This window comes from Fusarium odoratissimum (genome assembly GCF_000260195.1).
Source record: "Fusarium odoratissimum NRRL 54006 unplaced genomic scaffold supercont1.8, whole genome shotgun sequence".
In the NCBI taxonomy this organism is placed as follows: domain Eukaryota; kingdom Fungi; phylum Ascomycota; class Sordariomycetes; order Hypocreales; family Nectriaceae; genus Fusarium; species Fusarium odoratissimum.
The window spans coordinates 1387558-1401246 of record NW_022158694.1 but is presented as its reverse complement, the minus strand read 5'-3'; the positions used below and the strand labels follow the sequence as shown (position 1 = coordinate 1401246).

At 48.4% G+C, this 13689-nt stretch overlaps 5 protein-coding genes across 6 annotated transcripts; 3 read left to right on the top strand and 2 right to left on the bottom strand.

Moving 5' to 3' along the window:
- The first annotated feature begins 1784 nt into the window (after positions 1-1784).
- On the top strand, positions 1785-4717 carry FOIG_06297 (myosin-crossreactive antigen). Its single transcript, XM_031205341.1, has 2 exons — positions 1785-3364; positions 3409-4717. Exons 1-2 carry the CDS (start codon positions 2566-2568, stop codon positions 4317-4319), a joined length of 1710 nt encoding a protein of 569 aa, XP_031065590.1. The 5' UTR covers positions 1785-2565; the 3' UTR covers positions 4320-4717.
- Positions 4718-5322: 605 nt separating this feature from the next.
- FOIG_06296 (uncharacterized protein) lies at positions 5323-5740 on the top strand (the record flags this gene model as incomplete). Its single annotated transcript, XM_031205340.1, has 2 exons — positions 5323-5638; positions 5691-5740. The coding sequence occupies 2 exons, from the start codon at positions 5323-5325 to the stop codon at positions 5738-5740; spliced, it is 366 nt and encodes a 121-aa protein (XP_031065589.1).
- Positions 5741-5806: 66 nt separating this feature from the next.
- Positions 5807-7503, top strand: FOIG_06295 (uncharacterized protein; the record flags this gene model as incomplete). The annotated part of the gene is made up of 4 exons (XM_031205339.1): positions 5807-5897; positions 5950-6098; positions 6183-6843; positions 6896-7503. The coding sequence occupies 4 exons, from the start codon at positions 5807-5809 to the stop codon at positions 7267-7269; spliced, it is 1275 nt and encodes a 424-aa protein (XP_031065588.1). The 3' UTR covers positions 7270-7503.
- Positions 7504-9174: 1671 nt separating this feature from the next.
- On the bottom strand, positions 9175-10441 carry FOIG_06294 (uncharacterized protein; the record flags this gene model as incomplete). The annotated part of the gene is made up of 2 exons (XM_031205338.1): positions 9175-9242; positions 9301-10441. The coding sequence occupies 2 exons, from the start codon at positions 10439-10441 to the stop codon at positions 9175-9177; spliced, it is 1209 nt and encodes a 402-aa protein (XP_031065587.1).
- A 132-nt stretch (positions 10442-10573) lies between these two features.
- On the bottom strand, positions 10574-13628 carry FOIG_06293 (uncharacterized protein). Of its 2 annotated transcripts, XM_031205337.1 has the most exons (2): positions 12888-13628; positions 10574-12829 (listed from the first exon to the last, which is right to left on the bottom strand). In XM_031205337.1, the coding sequence occupies exon 2, from the start codon at positions 12440-12442 to the stop codon at positions 11174-11176; it is 1269 nt and encodes a 422-aa protein (XP_031065586.1). In that variant the 5' UTR covers positions 12443-12829; positions 12888-13628; the 3' UTR covers positions 10574-11173. The 2 variants fall into 2 exon arrangements, with proteins under 2 accessions (XP_031065586.1, XP_031065585.1); XM_031205336.1 differs by having other exon boundaries at positions 10574-13628.
- Positions 13629-13689: the final 61 nt, after the last annotated feature.

Sequence of the window (13689 nt, the reverse complement as noted above, 5' to 3'; positions counted from 1 at the left end):
TTGGATCGAGGCGCAGTGACCAAGAATTGAAGGCAACTGAACAACGCGTGATCGTAAACGTAAAACGCGCCGCAGCGGGAAGGGAAGTGGAGGGAATACCCCTGATCATCCACTTTCGAGGCCAACCGAAAAATGTCTGGGCTCTAGCTTTTTTCCCTCTTTGCTGTCAAATCTCCATGTCACCTCGACCCAACAAAGACGTAGCATTTGCTGTGGATTGGCAATTGTCTCTCACACAGTCATCTTTCATTCAATTCATGCTACTCACCGTACTCTTAACGAACTCAATGTTTCCCAAGTGAAGCTCTCACGACATCGTCGCAAAATATCGCCGGTCTCATCCGCGCAGAATCCTCCCTTGTACGTAAAAACTCCACATTCTTCATTGTCTTGGCGTTTCGCCCCACTCCTTATCAATCAGTTCCTCCATGCCACCATCACCATTGAGGCTTTCACAAGCAGAATTCTCCGCGCTAGTTGACCTGTGGTGGGGGTTAAGACGTGGCAAAGCTGCGATTTCGGCTTCTAGTGTAGTTTGAGATGCTCTAGAGGTTAGATTGATAAGATTCGATGTCTTCAGCCGAGGTTCTTGAGGCTCTTGAGCGGATATCCGGATGATGTCTTGTGGTGGTGACGTTGAAGAGGGACTGGCTATTAGCTTTGACTTTGAGCCGCATTCGGCTATGGTGCGCCATTATTTTCTGGTCTCACAAATGCCGAGAGATGTTGGACTCTTGTTTGGGGGCGGAGGGGAACCATTTGATCTGCTGAACCTGCATATTTTGATCAATCTTACTGCGCAACGACTTTAGCCGTACTTAATTCTGGGAACTCATACGGACTATTATTACGAGGCTATCATTACGCCGAGAAAGAAACGCAATCTCTGCCATAGCAAACTTGCTTGATGGTGAAGACGTCTTGTGGCCATGACTTTGAGAGTCTGAGGGCCAAAGCGATGTGCTCATGTCTTCCCACCAAACTCATCTGTAGCCTAGCGAGTGTTGCTCGTCGATCATCGTCTAACATGAAGTCACTGCAACAAATAATCCATCGCTTGCCTTGAACAAGCATGAAACATTTCAGGTTGCAATATCTCATTAACCATCCGACATTGACGCCGGTAACTCACGGCTCAGTGCATCAGATGCTACCCGGATCTGCGCAAACCACGACACAATGATGTACAAACTTCGGCGTTTTTGCTTCGCGGAGAATTGTCAAACTTGTGTACGTTGTTTATGATGCAAGAATCGTCTCTGAAAGAAGAGACCATTGTTGTGGTTAAACCCTGACCCGGCTGTTGAAGGTCCACCCTCCGGAGGGTTGTTTGCGGGGCCGTAGACCCTGAGGTCCGAAAGATGATTGTCATATCATTGAATTGATGGATACTCTCCTGTTATTTTTTTCGGCCAGCATTTATTTGCGTCGTCCGAACAATGAAGATCGCCAATTGAGCCATGAGTCTAAGACGTCTTGTATGGTTGAAGCCGGAGGCCAAGCGACGCCGTGACAGAGACTTTCTTGCTGTCATCATGCATCAAAGCTAACTCCTCCCGTTATAAAATTTCGAACCTAAAAGGACCTACAAAATAAGCATGTTTTTAAAAACGCAACTGCTGAGTGATAGCAGCCATTTCTGGACTTAAAATCCCGTTGCGCTACGGCGGCCTCAAGGAGCAAGAAAACTTCTGACTTTCAGTGAGGGTGTCAAAAATCAACTACTCTAAAGACCCACTAAGTTATACCAAACTTACCTAAATCTTTTTGTCGCTTAGGATACAGAGGTCCTAAGCTTTCTTACTCCCTGAGGGGCAGCTCAACGGCCTACGGAGGCCGAGACCCAAGGGTGCATTGGCCATTGAGTTTTCATGATATGATCTTTGCGTAACTGTTGAGACGTCAACAGAACCATGACAATAAATGTCACAGTCCATCAATTGATGTATGGGATATCTCAAAATATCATAGACAATAGCTCACCGCATATACAGGCTGTTGATGACACAATACATCAATTCTTGAAGGGCCGGCGTCTTCCGGAGGTCAATCCTTCATCCTCCGTCACAATCAGCGGTCCGCTTCCGATGGCTGCCCGGTCCACCCGGTATCACGCCAACCAGACATCGTACGATGCTCCCATATTTCATAACACCAGCATTTCATTTGTCCACAACCTGAGGCTGAGAAAAAAAGTCTCAAACAAGATCTAGAAAGAGAGGCGCCAATGTACGTGATAAGTCATCATATATGTGTCTCTTGTAATGGATGGGCCGGGCCGTGAAAGGGTTCGTGCTGAATGACGCCCAGCCCAGTCATAAAAATTTCGCCATTCTCTCGTGATCTCCCTTCTTCCCCAGATAAACTCGATCGATTTTGTTCTTTTCCCTCTCTAAAGAAGCTAGTAAAAGCTAGACTTGTCGAAAGATAAAAAAGCAAAAGGATTCTTACCAATTACATGTGTGTCTTTCTTCGCAAGGATCCTTCCTCGCTTGCAGCGATCACGACAATCCCTGGTCTAGAATAAGCCAAATCGAACGACATTTTGCAACTGCGGAATTGAGGATGGATGACAAACACGAAAATTCGCCCGATGAGAACAACGGGGTTATTAGCCTCAGCAACAGCCCGGAGAGCACTAATGACGCCGATGCGAAGGGTCCTCATGTGTGGCTTGTCGGCGGCGGTATTGCATCTCTTGCCGCCGCGGTCTTTCTGATCGAAGATGCGAAGGTCCCGGGTGATCATATCCACATTCTCGAGGCATCGGCGAAAGCTGGTGGATCAATGGCAACGTTTTCGAAGCCATCATGGGACACAGGGTATCGAGTATCTGCGATTCGCAAGATGAGTCTCACTTATCATTGTTTGTATGGGATGTTGGAGAAGGTACCGTCGGACTTTGAGGGCGAGACACTGGCCGCCAAATTACACCGATTCAACCAAGCAAGGAGAAAATTGGGCGCTTCAGGAACGAGGTTGGTGAGGCAGGTCATTGATGACCATGGAAATGAGAAGCCTGAAGCGGTTGATGTGAGCACAATGGGTTTGAGTGTCAAGAACCAATGTGACTTGATGAGAGTTGTTCTCGAGACGGAGGAGGAGCTGGAGGGCCTTGAGATCCAGACTCTGTTCGAACCGGACTTCTTCGAGACGAACTTTTGGGACTTATGGTCATCGCTCAATCGGTTCCATCCCTGGTGTAGTGCTGTTGAGTTCAGGCGGTGCTTGCATAGGATGTTGCATGAGTTTCCCAACATGGGGACACTATCTGGCGTGGAACAGGCTCCTGAGGAGGACTTTGAGGCAATTATTAAGCCATTGACGCAGCATCTGAAGGCGATGGATGTTGAGTTTCGGCACGGTAAGTTCGGGTTTCGTTCGAAGGGATAAAGCTGACCTGTGTAGGCATTCAAGTTAGCGGTCTGGAGATTGAGGACATCGGATCCGACTTCAGAGTGTCTGCGCTGAAAACATACCAAGATAACAAGCATGTCTTGATAACAACGGGGCCAGATGACCTTGTCCTTCTCACACTCGGCTCTCTCACATCTGGAATGGGTTACGGCACAAATGACCAACCGCCGCCGACGATGGAGCTTCGCGATTCAGCACCGCACGAACTCGACCCCTCGTGGACCTTCTGGGATAGACTTGCGCTCGACCGCCCAAAGACATTTGGTAACCCAGAAGCATTCTTCGATCGACCTTCAAAGTCAACATGGCTCTCCTTCACCGTCACGCTTCGCGACCCAGCATTCTTCGAGTACTTACGTACCTGGACCGGCACACTAACAGGAGCTGTACCATTAATAACCTTCCGCGACTGTCCCTGGATGCTCTCCCTCACCATTCCTCAACAACCATACGTAAGGGATCAACCGGACGATGTCTTCGTATTCTGGGGCTACGGCCTCTTCCCAGACCAACAGGGCCGCTATGTTAGAAAACCCATGCTCGAATGCACAGGCGCCGAAATCCTCACCGAGCTTCTTCACCTCATGGCCTTTCCCCTGCAACCAACCCTCGAGCGATCCATCACAATTCCCTGCCTGATGCCGTTAATCGGAAGTCCATTCTTGACACGGAAGAAGGGCGATCGACCAAAGGTTATACCTGATGGAAGCAAGAACTTGGGTTTGATGGGACAGTTTGTTGAGATTGAGAGGGAGGTGACGTTTACGATGGAGTATTCGGTTAGGTCGGCGCAGTTGGCTGTTTATGGACTGATGGGGTTGGATAAGAAACCTCCGGGGGTTATGGGTGAGGATCATTCTGTCCTGACGTTGGGGATGGCGTTGAAGACGATGATGACTTGAGGGGACTGTAACTGATTCGGAAAAGGCGTAAGGAAAAGCAACAAAATTGCGGGAGGGCTGAGACATGCTTAGCTTGATCACATGTATAGTATAACGGGACTCAAAGGTCTTTTGATAGGGAAATGGATGTATTGACTTCTTCAAGTGACCGAAATATGTTAGATGTTTGCTGCGAGTACGGCTTCATTATTCGCAGCTAGGAAAGGCAAACCTTAGGGCCTCGATTCTAAGCAATGAAAAGGTTTAGGTAATTTAGCATAGGTTTAGGGTGCTCTTTATCAGATTCAGGTCCCATTATAATGGATTCTTGCTCGAGGTTGTTTGGCAATCTCTATGAGGCTTTCTGCAACAATAGATAGGTACCTTAGTTATACAGCGTGAATAAGAATGAATGGGTATCAATGCTGTTTGTATATTGAAGGCCTCTAGGCAATAGATCTATTATTGTGTGTTGTCTGTGCTAGTTAGGGGGACATCTCGTGTAGATAATATCCAGCAGCATGGTCAAACCTCGATCCTCCAACATATCCCCCTTTTATATACACTCAAGATATATTTTATCACTTTTTTAACATCCATATCCCTATATCAAGCACTCCAGATCCGAAAATGCGCCGATCCCCTTGCATTCTAGTTGTTTTGAGCCCAGTGCCTCATCGACACTGCCGCGACCGGGCGAGTTCCCTCTCGGGGTCCCTCCAGGGGGCACGCCTGAGCTCCTACCTCAAGTCAATGGTAAGCCTGAGGCTGCCTTACCCTGGCCCATCCGCACCTTCTTGTAATTCCCCCGACAACGGACTGGGCTAGCCTTCTTCTTCCCCTCTTCTTCTTTTTCTCCTCCCCCACCTTCTTCCGCCTTCTCACTTCAACGTTCACATCTTCCTCATCCACAAACAAACATAACACTTCACCAAACTTTCATCTCGTTTTCTCCTCATCTTTCCTTCCATTCTTCACTGTCACTTGACTCCATTTCTCCACTTGTTCCGTCACCGTTGCCGTCATGGCTTTCGCGCACGACGCAACTCTGCAGCTTGTTGCGCGGGTGCAGCTTGAAGAACTCATTGCGTTCAAGGCACAGTACCCAGAGCAAGATGTCTGGCCACCTTACATCCACGACTTGGAGGCTGTTCGTCCCCACTTGGAACTTGTCGCCGTAGGGGGCGTAGTGTTCAACGAAGAGGCTATCAATGCTCGTGTAAACAAAGGCTTTTTTGCCGCCGAGTATGATCTCGAAGAGCTTCGCGCTACATCTCCTTCTGCCACGGCACCTACTCGCCAGGTCTATGGACCCGTTACCGCTGCTGCTGGCACCACGGGTAAGCAATATCAACGCACCCAGATCATCACATCACTGACTGACTTCCTTAGACGAGTTTCGCGTAGACGGACAGTCGGACAACGTCGAAGAGGATGCCTAGGAGCCCCATTTGACTGACTCCACTACTGCCACTATTGCCTCTTCTTCCGACTCTGCCAGCGACGTCATGACCACCCCTCCTCGTGTTACTCCTGCTGCCAGTTCTGTGGAGATCGCATATCAGAATGCTTTCTCCCGTCTTGATGCCGCTCTTCGAGGTAAAACACGATCTGCCTGTGTAATCTAATTTCCTTACTAATATTATACCAGCTCGAGATGATAGCCTCTCTGACATCTATTCCGATGACAATGCTGGTGCTCCTCCGAAGATCCTCTCGGAGTTGGAGACTGTCCACTCAAACAATAGCAAGGTCTCAAAGGTCACGGAAACTGCTCTTGCTTTCCTCTCCCAAACGGATGTGGGTCACATAATTGAAGCCTAGGCCCAGAGTTCCAGTCAGTCAATTTCTTCCCGAGAAGCAGAACATGGGACCCCTTCAAAGGACTCGGCTACCCACGATGTCGAAAGTGTCCGCATTGAGGCTGCATCCCCAGCGCCAACGACTCACCTCCACCACGATGAGGTTGATGAGGACCTCATTTCTTTTGATGAGGATCCCACTCCTGCCGGCACTATCCCGATTACTATTGCGGATGGTTTCCCTCCTACAAGCACTTTCGCTAAGGAGGTTGAAGAGGTCGAGAGTGGCAATGTCGCGCTCGATGTCTACCCTCCAGCCGGCGTTCACGAAAATGACAATGTTGTCAAGTGCTTCAAATGTGCCGATGACTGTGTTGAAAATGTCATCACATGCGCTTGCAACCATCAGTATTGTGCTGATTGTCTCAATGACATGGTCAAGACTTCAATCCATGGGCCTACTCCTTTCCCTCCTGTCTGTTGCGAAATTGCAATCCCCGTTGACATCAACTCTTCTGTCTTCGAGCAGAATACTTTGTACGATTTCCTGTGGAAGAAATTTGAGGCGTCTGATGTCAGTGAACAGGGTGGTGTCGATGAACGGGGTGATAAGTCGCTTCCCTCTCTTCTCTCGCTTTCGATCGAGGAGAAAACGGAGTACTCGTTCAGTGGATTTGGTGCAGAAGAAGCCGATAATGAGAATAAGTGTCACTTGTGTCACAAGGCTATTGAAAAGGGCTTGTGTGAGTAGCATTCTGTTGCATCGCGTACCACGCTAACAACCCCTCTTCATAGATTGCCCTGACTGTTGCTACCAATGCAATAACAGCAGAGCGGCCTGCAAATGCGACTGGTGGGATGGCCGCCAGCGCCGTGAAAAGGGCGAGGCTATCGTCAAAGCGTCATATTTTCAGACTGCTCAACCTCAGGTTGCACCCTTTCGAGGACAACGAAAGCAGTTCGGGGGCATTTTCGAACGCAACAATGGAACACGTCGTGCCGAGACCCAGAATCGAGCTTGCCAGCACCCATTGATGAAGCAAGTGAAGTTGTCGGGTCGATGCTTTGACTGTCAGCACATGCTGCCTGCGTTCCTGTGGCAATGCACACGCTGCAATTATTCAGTTTGCAAACATTGTGGTAAGAAGCGGGGAATATTCTCCCATTGATGTTTCTACATTGACGACGGAAAGGCTATGGGATGTATTGATGAGTTGGTGGAAATGGTAGGGTGTGCGATGGCGCGACGATGATGAGTGATGATGATGTGCTGGTGTTGGAAAGCAGTCATGATGGTGGGAGAAGGTCGCGACGATGGAGGGTCGTCTTGTGTGATCCAGTGTGCTCTGTCTTTGTCAGGAGTAGATATCGTAGTCTGTAAGATGGAAAGAATGTCGATGAGTTTTGTATTTAAGTTGTTTCCTATTTGACTGGGACCTTTTATGCTGATGTTTGGTGTCGAATGTAAGTTATGAAAGGCCTTGCTATACTGAACCTGACTAAGTGTTCTCTTACCTCCGTCTATGTATTTCTGGGATGGACAGTGTATGTACCATATGGAAGTCAGTTTTCTAGAAGCAATAGCCAAGGTGATCTGATACCCTCTACCAATCCATATGAAGCACCCTGTATTATCTTTGTGACAAACGAGACCTCTTTCCTTGTTCTTTTTTTCTTTTTTTCTTTTTTTTTTTTTAATAAAAAAAAAAAAGATGTTAGGGGCCAGATTGAATTAGTTTATATGACAAATTATCTACAAAAGCCTAGCTTGGCACCTTTCTCTCACGATGTGTTCCCGTTGCATGACAAACTTTGACACGGCCTTGTCATTGCATGAGCTTGTGCGGTAAGTGTCGCATCAGATATTGTTTGCTTTGCGGTCTGACTGGTGATAAATATTTCCATTGCGCTCTATCCAGGTTGCTCCGTTTGGTTTGCGGTGATATTTGAGAAGCTGAGAATTCCTCGATGCTTCAATCACAACTTGCTCGGCCTTGGTGGGCATCCACCTGGGGTCGTGTACCATGTGTTCTCCTCTAAACGCTTTCTGAGGCTTTTTGGACACGAAAATTACGAAGAGTTGCATTAGGATCGTTGTCTTTTGCATTAATATATGCTGTAGTTCTGCTTCTGCCTCGCAATGCAACATCCTCAACCATCCTAGCGACTACTTAGATGAGCTTAAGTTCAGTCTACCCTTTACCTACCGGATTGTTCTTTTATAATTCATCATTTGGAGTCAATTTCGCACTCTGGGAACACCCTCATATACTAAATCTGCTGAGAAGTTATCTAATTTGTTCATTACGGTTCCCATGTCACACAGTGAGAGGAAGAAATAAGACTAATGCTGTAGTAATTGGCTAGGTGTTATAGAAAAATGTCTAAGTAATGAGCTAATTGTGTTATTTGCAGTTAGGTATGTGAGTAATAGCATGTAGTGAGGTCAGTTGCGCGATGCAAGCATCAGCTATCAGGCCTATAAACTCAAAATAACACTCTCAAAAACACAATTCGGGAGCATAGCAACTACACACATAATAGCCCAGGAAAGGTTTTTTTTAGAGAGCTTATAATCACCACACAGAACATAAGAGAGGAAGACATTTCCTATTATTGTATTCATACAGTACTATTACAAAACTCCAACGGGGGCGACGTCTATATGCTCCGGGCAGCTCCTTACTACCCTCAACCCCAGCCTTTCCATCACCCATACCATCTCCAAGTTGCAGACGAATATGCTGCAACACTCAGGACTCCTCCGAGTCTATACGGGACCAAAATCTCCCACTCTATTCGTTGTAATAATGCTCCAACCAGTCGTTTATCTGAGCAACAGCGCGGTCTCGGCAGCCATGGCAAACACGAACGGAGCAGGCAGTACACTCAAAAGTGTAGAGGTGTATTCCCACACAGCACACTCTACAGTTGGCCGGGCCCTCCACTCTCTGCCAGTCGTGATCGCACAACACAGCTGGGAGCCGACGGTTAGCGTTGGGAGCTGCCGGAGCAGGCTGCGGCGGTGGTGGAGGAGCATCAAGTTGGTGTTGTTGAAGGGCAGGAATGCTCCCCTATTGACACTCGCATCCCCCATATTCTTCACCGCAGATGTAGCAGAACTCATGACCGCAGAGACACACTACGAGTTATAAGTCAGTAGATGTGAAAAGGGTTGGCGGACATGTTTGGAGACTTACCCAGATGTGTGCAGCCACCATTCCGCTCGATGAGGTGGCCACAACGTGCACATCGCTTCCAGCCTTCGCTCTCCGCGAGAGCCAAGGCCTGGTCCCTCTCAACCTGCTGCTCACAGGCGCCGGTATGCGACTTGTTCTTGCAATTGGTGCAAGTGATCTCGTTGCAAGCAGGGCACTGCTCCTCGTCTCTGTAGCACGGCTCACCAGAGTCGGAAATGTTCTTGGGTGGAATGAACTTGAGGCATTGACGGTTGCTGCAATAAGTTCGATCCCTTGTCTCGTGCTCAACCAATTTCTCGCGATACCGCTGTACGACATTCTCAGGTAGATGCTGTTCGATGACTCTGAGAGGGATCTCTTCATCGCAACAATCTGGGGGGAAGTGCCAAGGGGAGGTGAGGGATAGTTCGAACGTTCTGATGAGGCATGGACAGCAATAGTCATGTTCGCATGGCACCTGTTGGACTGTCATGATTGGGAACATTTCCTCGCAGCAGATGCATTCCTTCGTTTCTGTTTGCGCAGACGCTTGTGTCGCAGGGTCTTCCGGGGCGGCGTGTTGTTGATCCTGCTGCTCTGTCTCTTCGCCATGTTCGTCATCTGATGGGCCATCAGAAAGAGGGTCAAACATGCCTTCAAGATCCTCATCGGCTTCGTCGTCAACAGTCATTTCGTCGTCTGAGATGTTGTCTTGGCTATCTGATTCCCCATTAAGCTGATGCTCCTCTGCGTCTTCTCCAGGCTCGAAGTCTGGTATCCCGTCAGAAAGGTCAGAAAGGTCATCAAGCATATCTTGAAGATCCGTGTCATTTGCTCCGTCAAGGTTCATTTCGTCTTCTGGATCGTCTGATTCCTCGGAGTCTTCCCCAGTTTGGAAGTCTGACTCTCCGTCAGAGGGATCATCAAGTATGTCACAAGCATACTCGTCACCTTCATCGTCAAGGTTCTTGTCGTCGCCAAGGTTCACTTCGTCGTTTGAACTGTCTTCTTGTCCATCTGGTTCCTCACTAAAGGGGCGCTCAGGTGTCTGCTCGTATTGACGGTCTCGCTGGTTACTAGCTTCAGATAAGAGCCTCTCTACGGTGAGAGCCATACCGTTCTCAATCGAGGCCTCCCGGTGGTAGTCCTGTCGCGCGTCCATGACGAAAGTTGATGGGAAGTTACAAGCAGAAATAGCGGAGGATGTAGGAGGAAAACGAACATTACCGAACAGAGTTTTATTAAGTTTTAGGGGTAGAATAAAAAGGCAAACAGTTATTTCTTGGTGATCTATGCAGCTTCCAGGCAGCCGGCTCGCAGTGCTGAGCGTGAAACGCTGTCCATACTCCTTGTACCAAAGCTTATGACAGAGACACACCACTTAAACATAATTCAAGAACTATACTTAATGATCATACTTTTGCAAGGTCTATCAACGAAGAATTCTCTCAGTTAACGTACTTATGACGCCTTTTATCCAAAGCCATTGTCAGACGCATCTCGAGACCTCTTTGAGCTTCTTTTGTGGGCTCTGAAGGCTTCACTCAGCACTGACACTGGAGCCTCAGTGGACGCCGAGACGGTTGCAGCCAAACAAGAGTATGAGTATCTACTGCCATCTGGTTTACTTCTATGCTTGTTTACTTTCTTCTTTCGGTCGTCTCCTCTGACAGCGTTGGGGACTTGGCTGCGGTGAGGAGCAGCCCTCAGGGATAGCATAAAGCTGAGGACTTTAGTCCAAAGGGACATAAAGCTTAGGTAAGTTTAGCATGATTTAGGATCACTTGGACTGGTTCTTTGACTTGCCTACTTGGCCCTTTGGCGCAGCAGGTCTCGGTTCTCCCAACCCCTCGACGAAGCCCCAACGACAAACACCCCTTCCACCTTCAATCACTCAATAAGGAGTCCTAGACCTCGGCGCAAGAACACCAACACATTTCCAAACATCGAAGGGCTTAGCCCTAGGATCTGGGTTGAACGCAGGATTGCCAACAATGCGATCGCTGCTGAGGTATTGAACAAATCCGCATGAACTAGCAAGAATACACGTCACATTCTCGACCGTCACCCACATCACATTGGGCTTGATATCAACCTCGACCAGATCCTCCTCCCCATAGCGGTAGAACACCTTTCGATCCCTCTTCTCCTCGTCGACCTCCTCTTCGGCATCTTCCTTCGTCTTGCATGTGTGGCACGGGTCGTATTCCTCATCGATGAGCCAAAGTCGCAGCCTCAACATCCGCACAACGCAGAGGTGCAGCAGGAGCAGTAAGTTGCCTCTTGGGTTATTCCTGGATCTCTGCTCCATCAATGTCGTGGGACGCGGGTCGTTTCGCGTGATACCATTGGACCAGGATCTATCGTACACGAAGCCGATGTTTCCCATGATGGGAAAGCCGTTGCTTGTCGCGGAGATGGCGTTCTCCCGAAAGAGCTGAATTGCGTTGTTCTCTTGTTCTCTGACCGTGGCTAGGCGTGTACATTCAGACATCCATCGTTCATCTTGGATCATGAAGAGATCTCTCGCCGGATGAGTCGCAACAATGTTGTTGAACTTGCCGTCTATGTTGACTACCGATACGAAGTCTCTGTACCATTGGCTTATACTTTCCCGGCCGCCGTTCTTCATCAACTTGTTCTCCTTCTGCCACGCCCTCTCTATCGTGTACGGCTCGTGAATCTTTTCGGGTGCGGTTTGCAGGTCCTCCAAGACGATCATCTTCAGTTCTTGCCATTGCTTCTGTCGAAACCGTCGGCTAATGACCCATCTAGACTCAACACAAGCTTTCCACATCCCGTAGTCCCAATGAACCACAGATTTCAGCTCTTCAGGGCAATTTGACATGGCTTCGAGCGCGTTTGCCATCTTCTGACTCTCCAGCTCCTCCATGACTCGATATCCAAATATTTGCGGACTCTTGTGACCAACGTCACTCATCTCGTGTGACCTCGGATCCTCGGCCTCCCAAAAGTTCACTCGAAAGCTATGTACCGCATTGTAGTTCTTCGACGGCCGCGGACGCAGTGCTGCCTCCCAGATTAAGAGTCTGACATCTTGGTGGAGGTATGGAAACATGAGGAACTGGCGATCCGGGGCTTGTTTCTGAGCCGGCACGCTGGCTGGTTCAACTGGCAAAGCCAGGGAGCGCATATTTTCCATGGGCAAAGGCGGCGGGGGTGATGAGGACGAGAGAAAGTTGGTTCGGCCATGGTGAGGGGAATAATATGTAGATGGTGATGTGTTCTTTATTCAGGGCTGGGAGTGTATTTGGCGCACCAAAGTCAAAGTCTGGCTTTATTTATCGTGGTGATGAATCGGATTGGTCGTTCGTGGAAAGTTTGATAGAGGTGAGGCTGTGGCGATGATGGATGTTGAAGGGTTTGGCGGAAGCCTCGTTTTGTCTAACCTAGATTCGAAGGGGACTGATAATAAACGGTCACTCAATAAAAGATCATGAATTTCTTTCGATTTACCTCCTAAGTAGATTTCTTCTAAAAATCGGAACTCATGTCGTGCAGCGAACGGTAAACCGTAATTCCCTCGTGTCTCCAAGCAACAAAAGGCTTCAGACCGTTGAATCCAAGGGACGAGAGTAACGACATACCTGCCAAATCAGCAACCTGTCCTAAACTCATCCAAGAATTTACTCGTCAAGGGTTGTTGTCTCAAGTTTTCAAACTTGCCCTCCCCTTGGTATGCTGTCCGGGATTCGGCTGAGAGGATGATGTGAGAAGAGAGAAGGACGTAATGCATGCCAGGAAATTCGACCAAGCCATTTCGAGATACAGAAACTCAGGGAGAAGTGACAGGGCGGAGGCAGACGTCCAGGCAGCGAGGCTTTGTCATTCCGAGTTTGTACGGAAAACGACAATGATGCAAACAATCCAACAAGAGAGATTCCAGAAGTATGGAATTATCTCACTCTATATTACAACTATCTCTTTCAACAACAATGATATCTCTTGGTTGAATATTTACCCACGCGAAGCAAAGTCTATGATCTGAGTTACCCATTTAGAATAACTTCGTCCTCAACAGATTCCAAGCTCAGCAGGGCTGCAGCAATCACAGATCAAGCACGATAAACTTCGTCTGATCTGTTGATCAACTGCATGAAATAACAAGGGATGCTCCTGTGACTTGGCCATAGCTTTTCAAGTTTGTCTTCGTAGTCAGAACATTCTCGTCAGGCTCTGTCCCGGAATCCCTATTCCGGAGACCTTGATTCAGCTTTTTCTTCTCACCTCGCAAGGCCGTCCCTAATCGGGTAGCTGCTGTTCCTGCATTTGAAAATGAGGTACCAAATAGCTGATTCGGTGGCAACTGAAATCAAGGCCAGCTTGACCCGTATTGCCGAGTGAGCAGTCAGTAATGGAACTTGGGCACGCTATTGGAGGGATGATCTT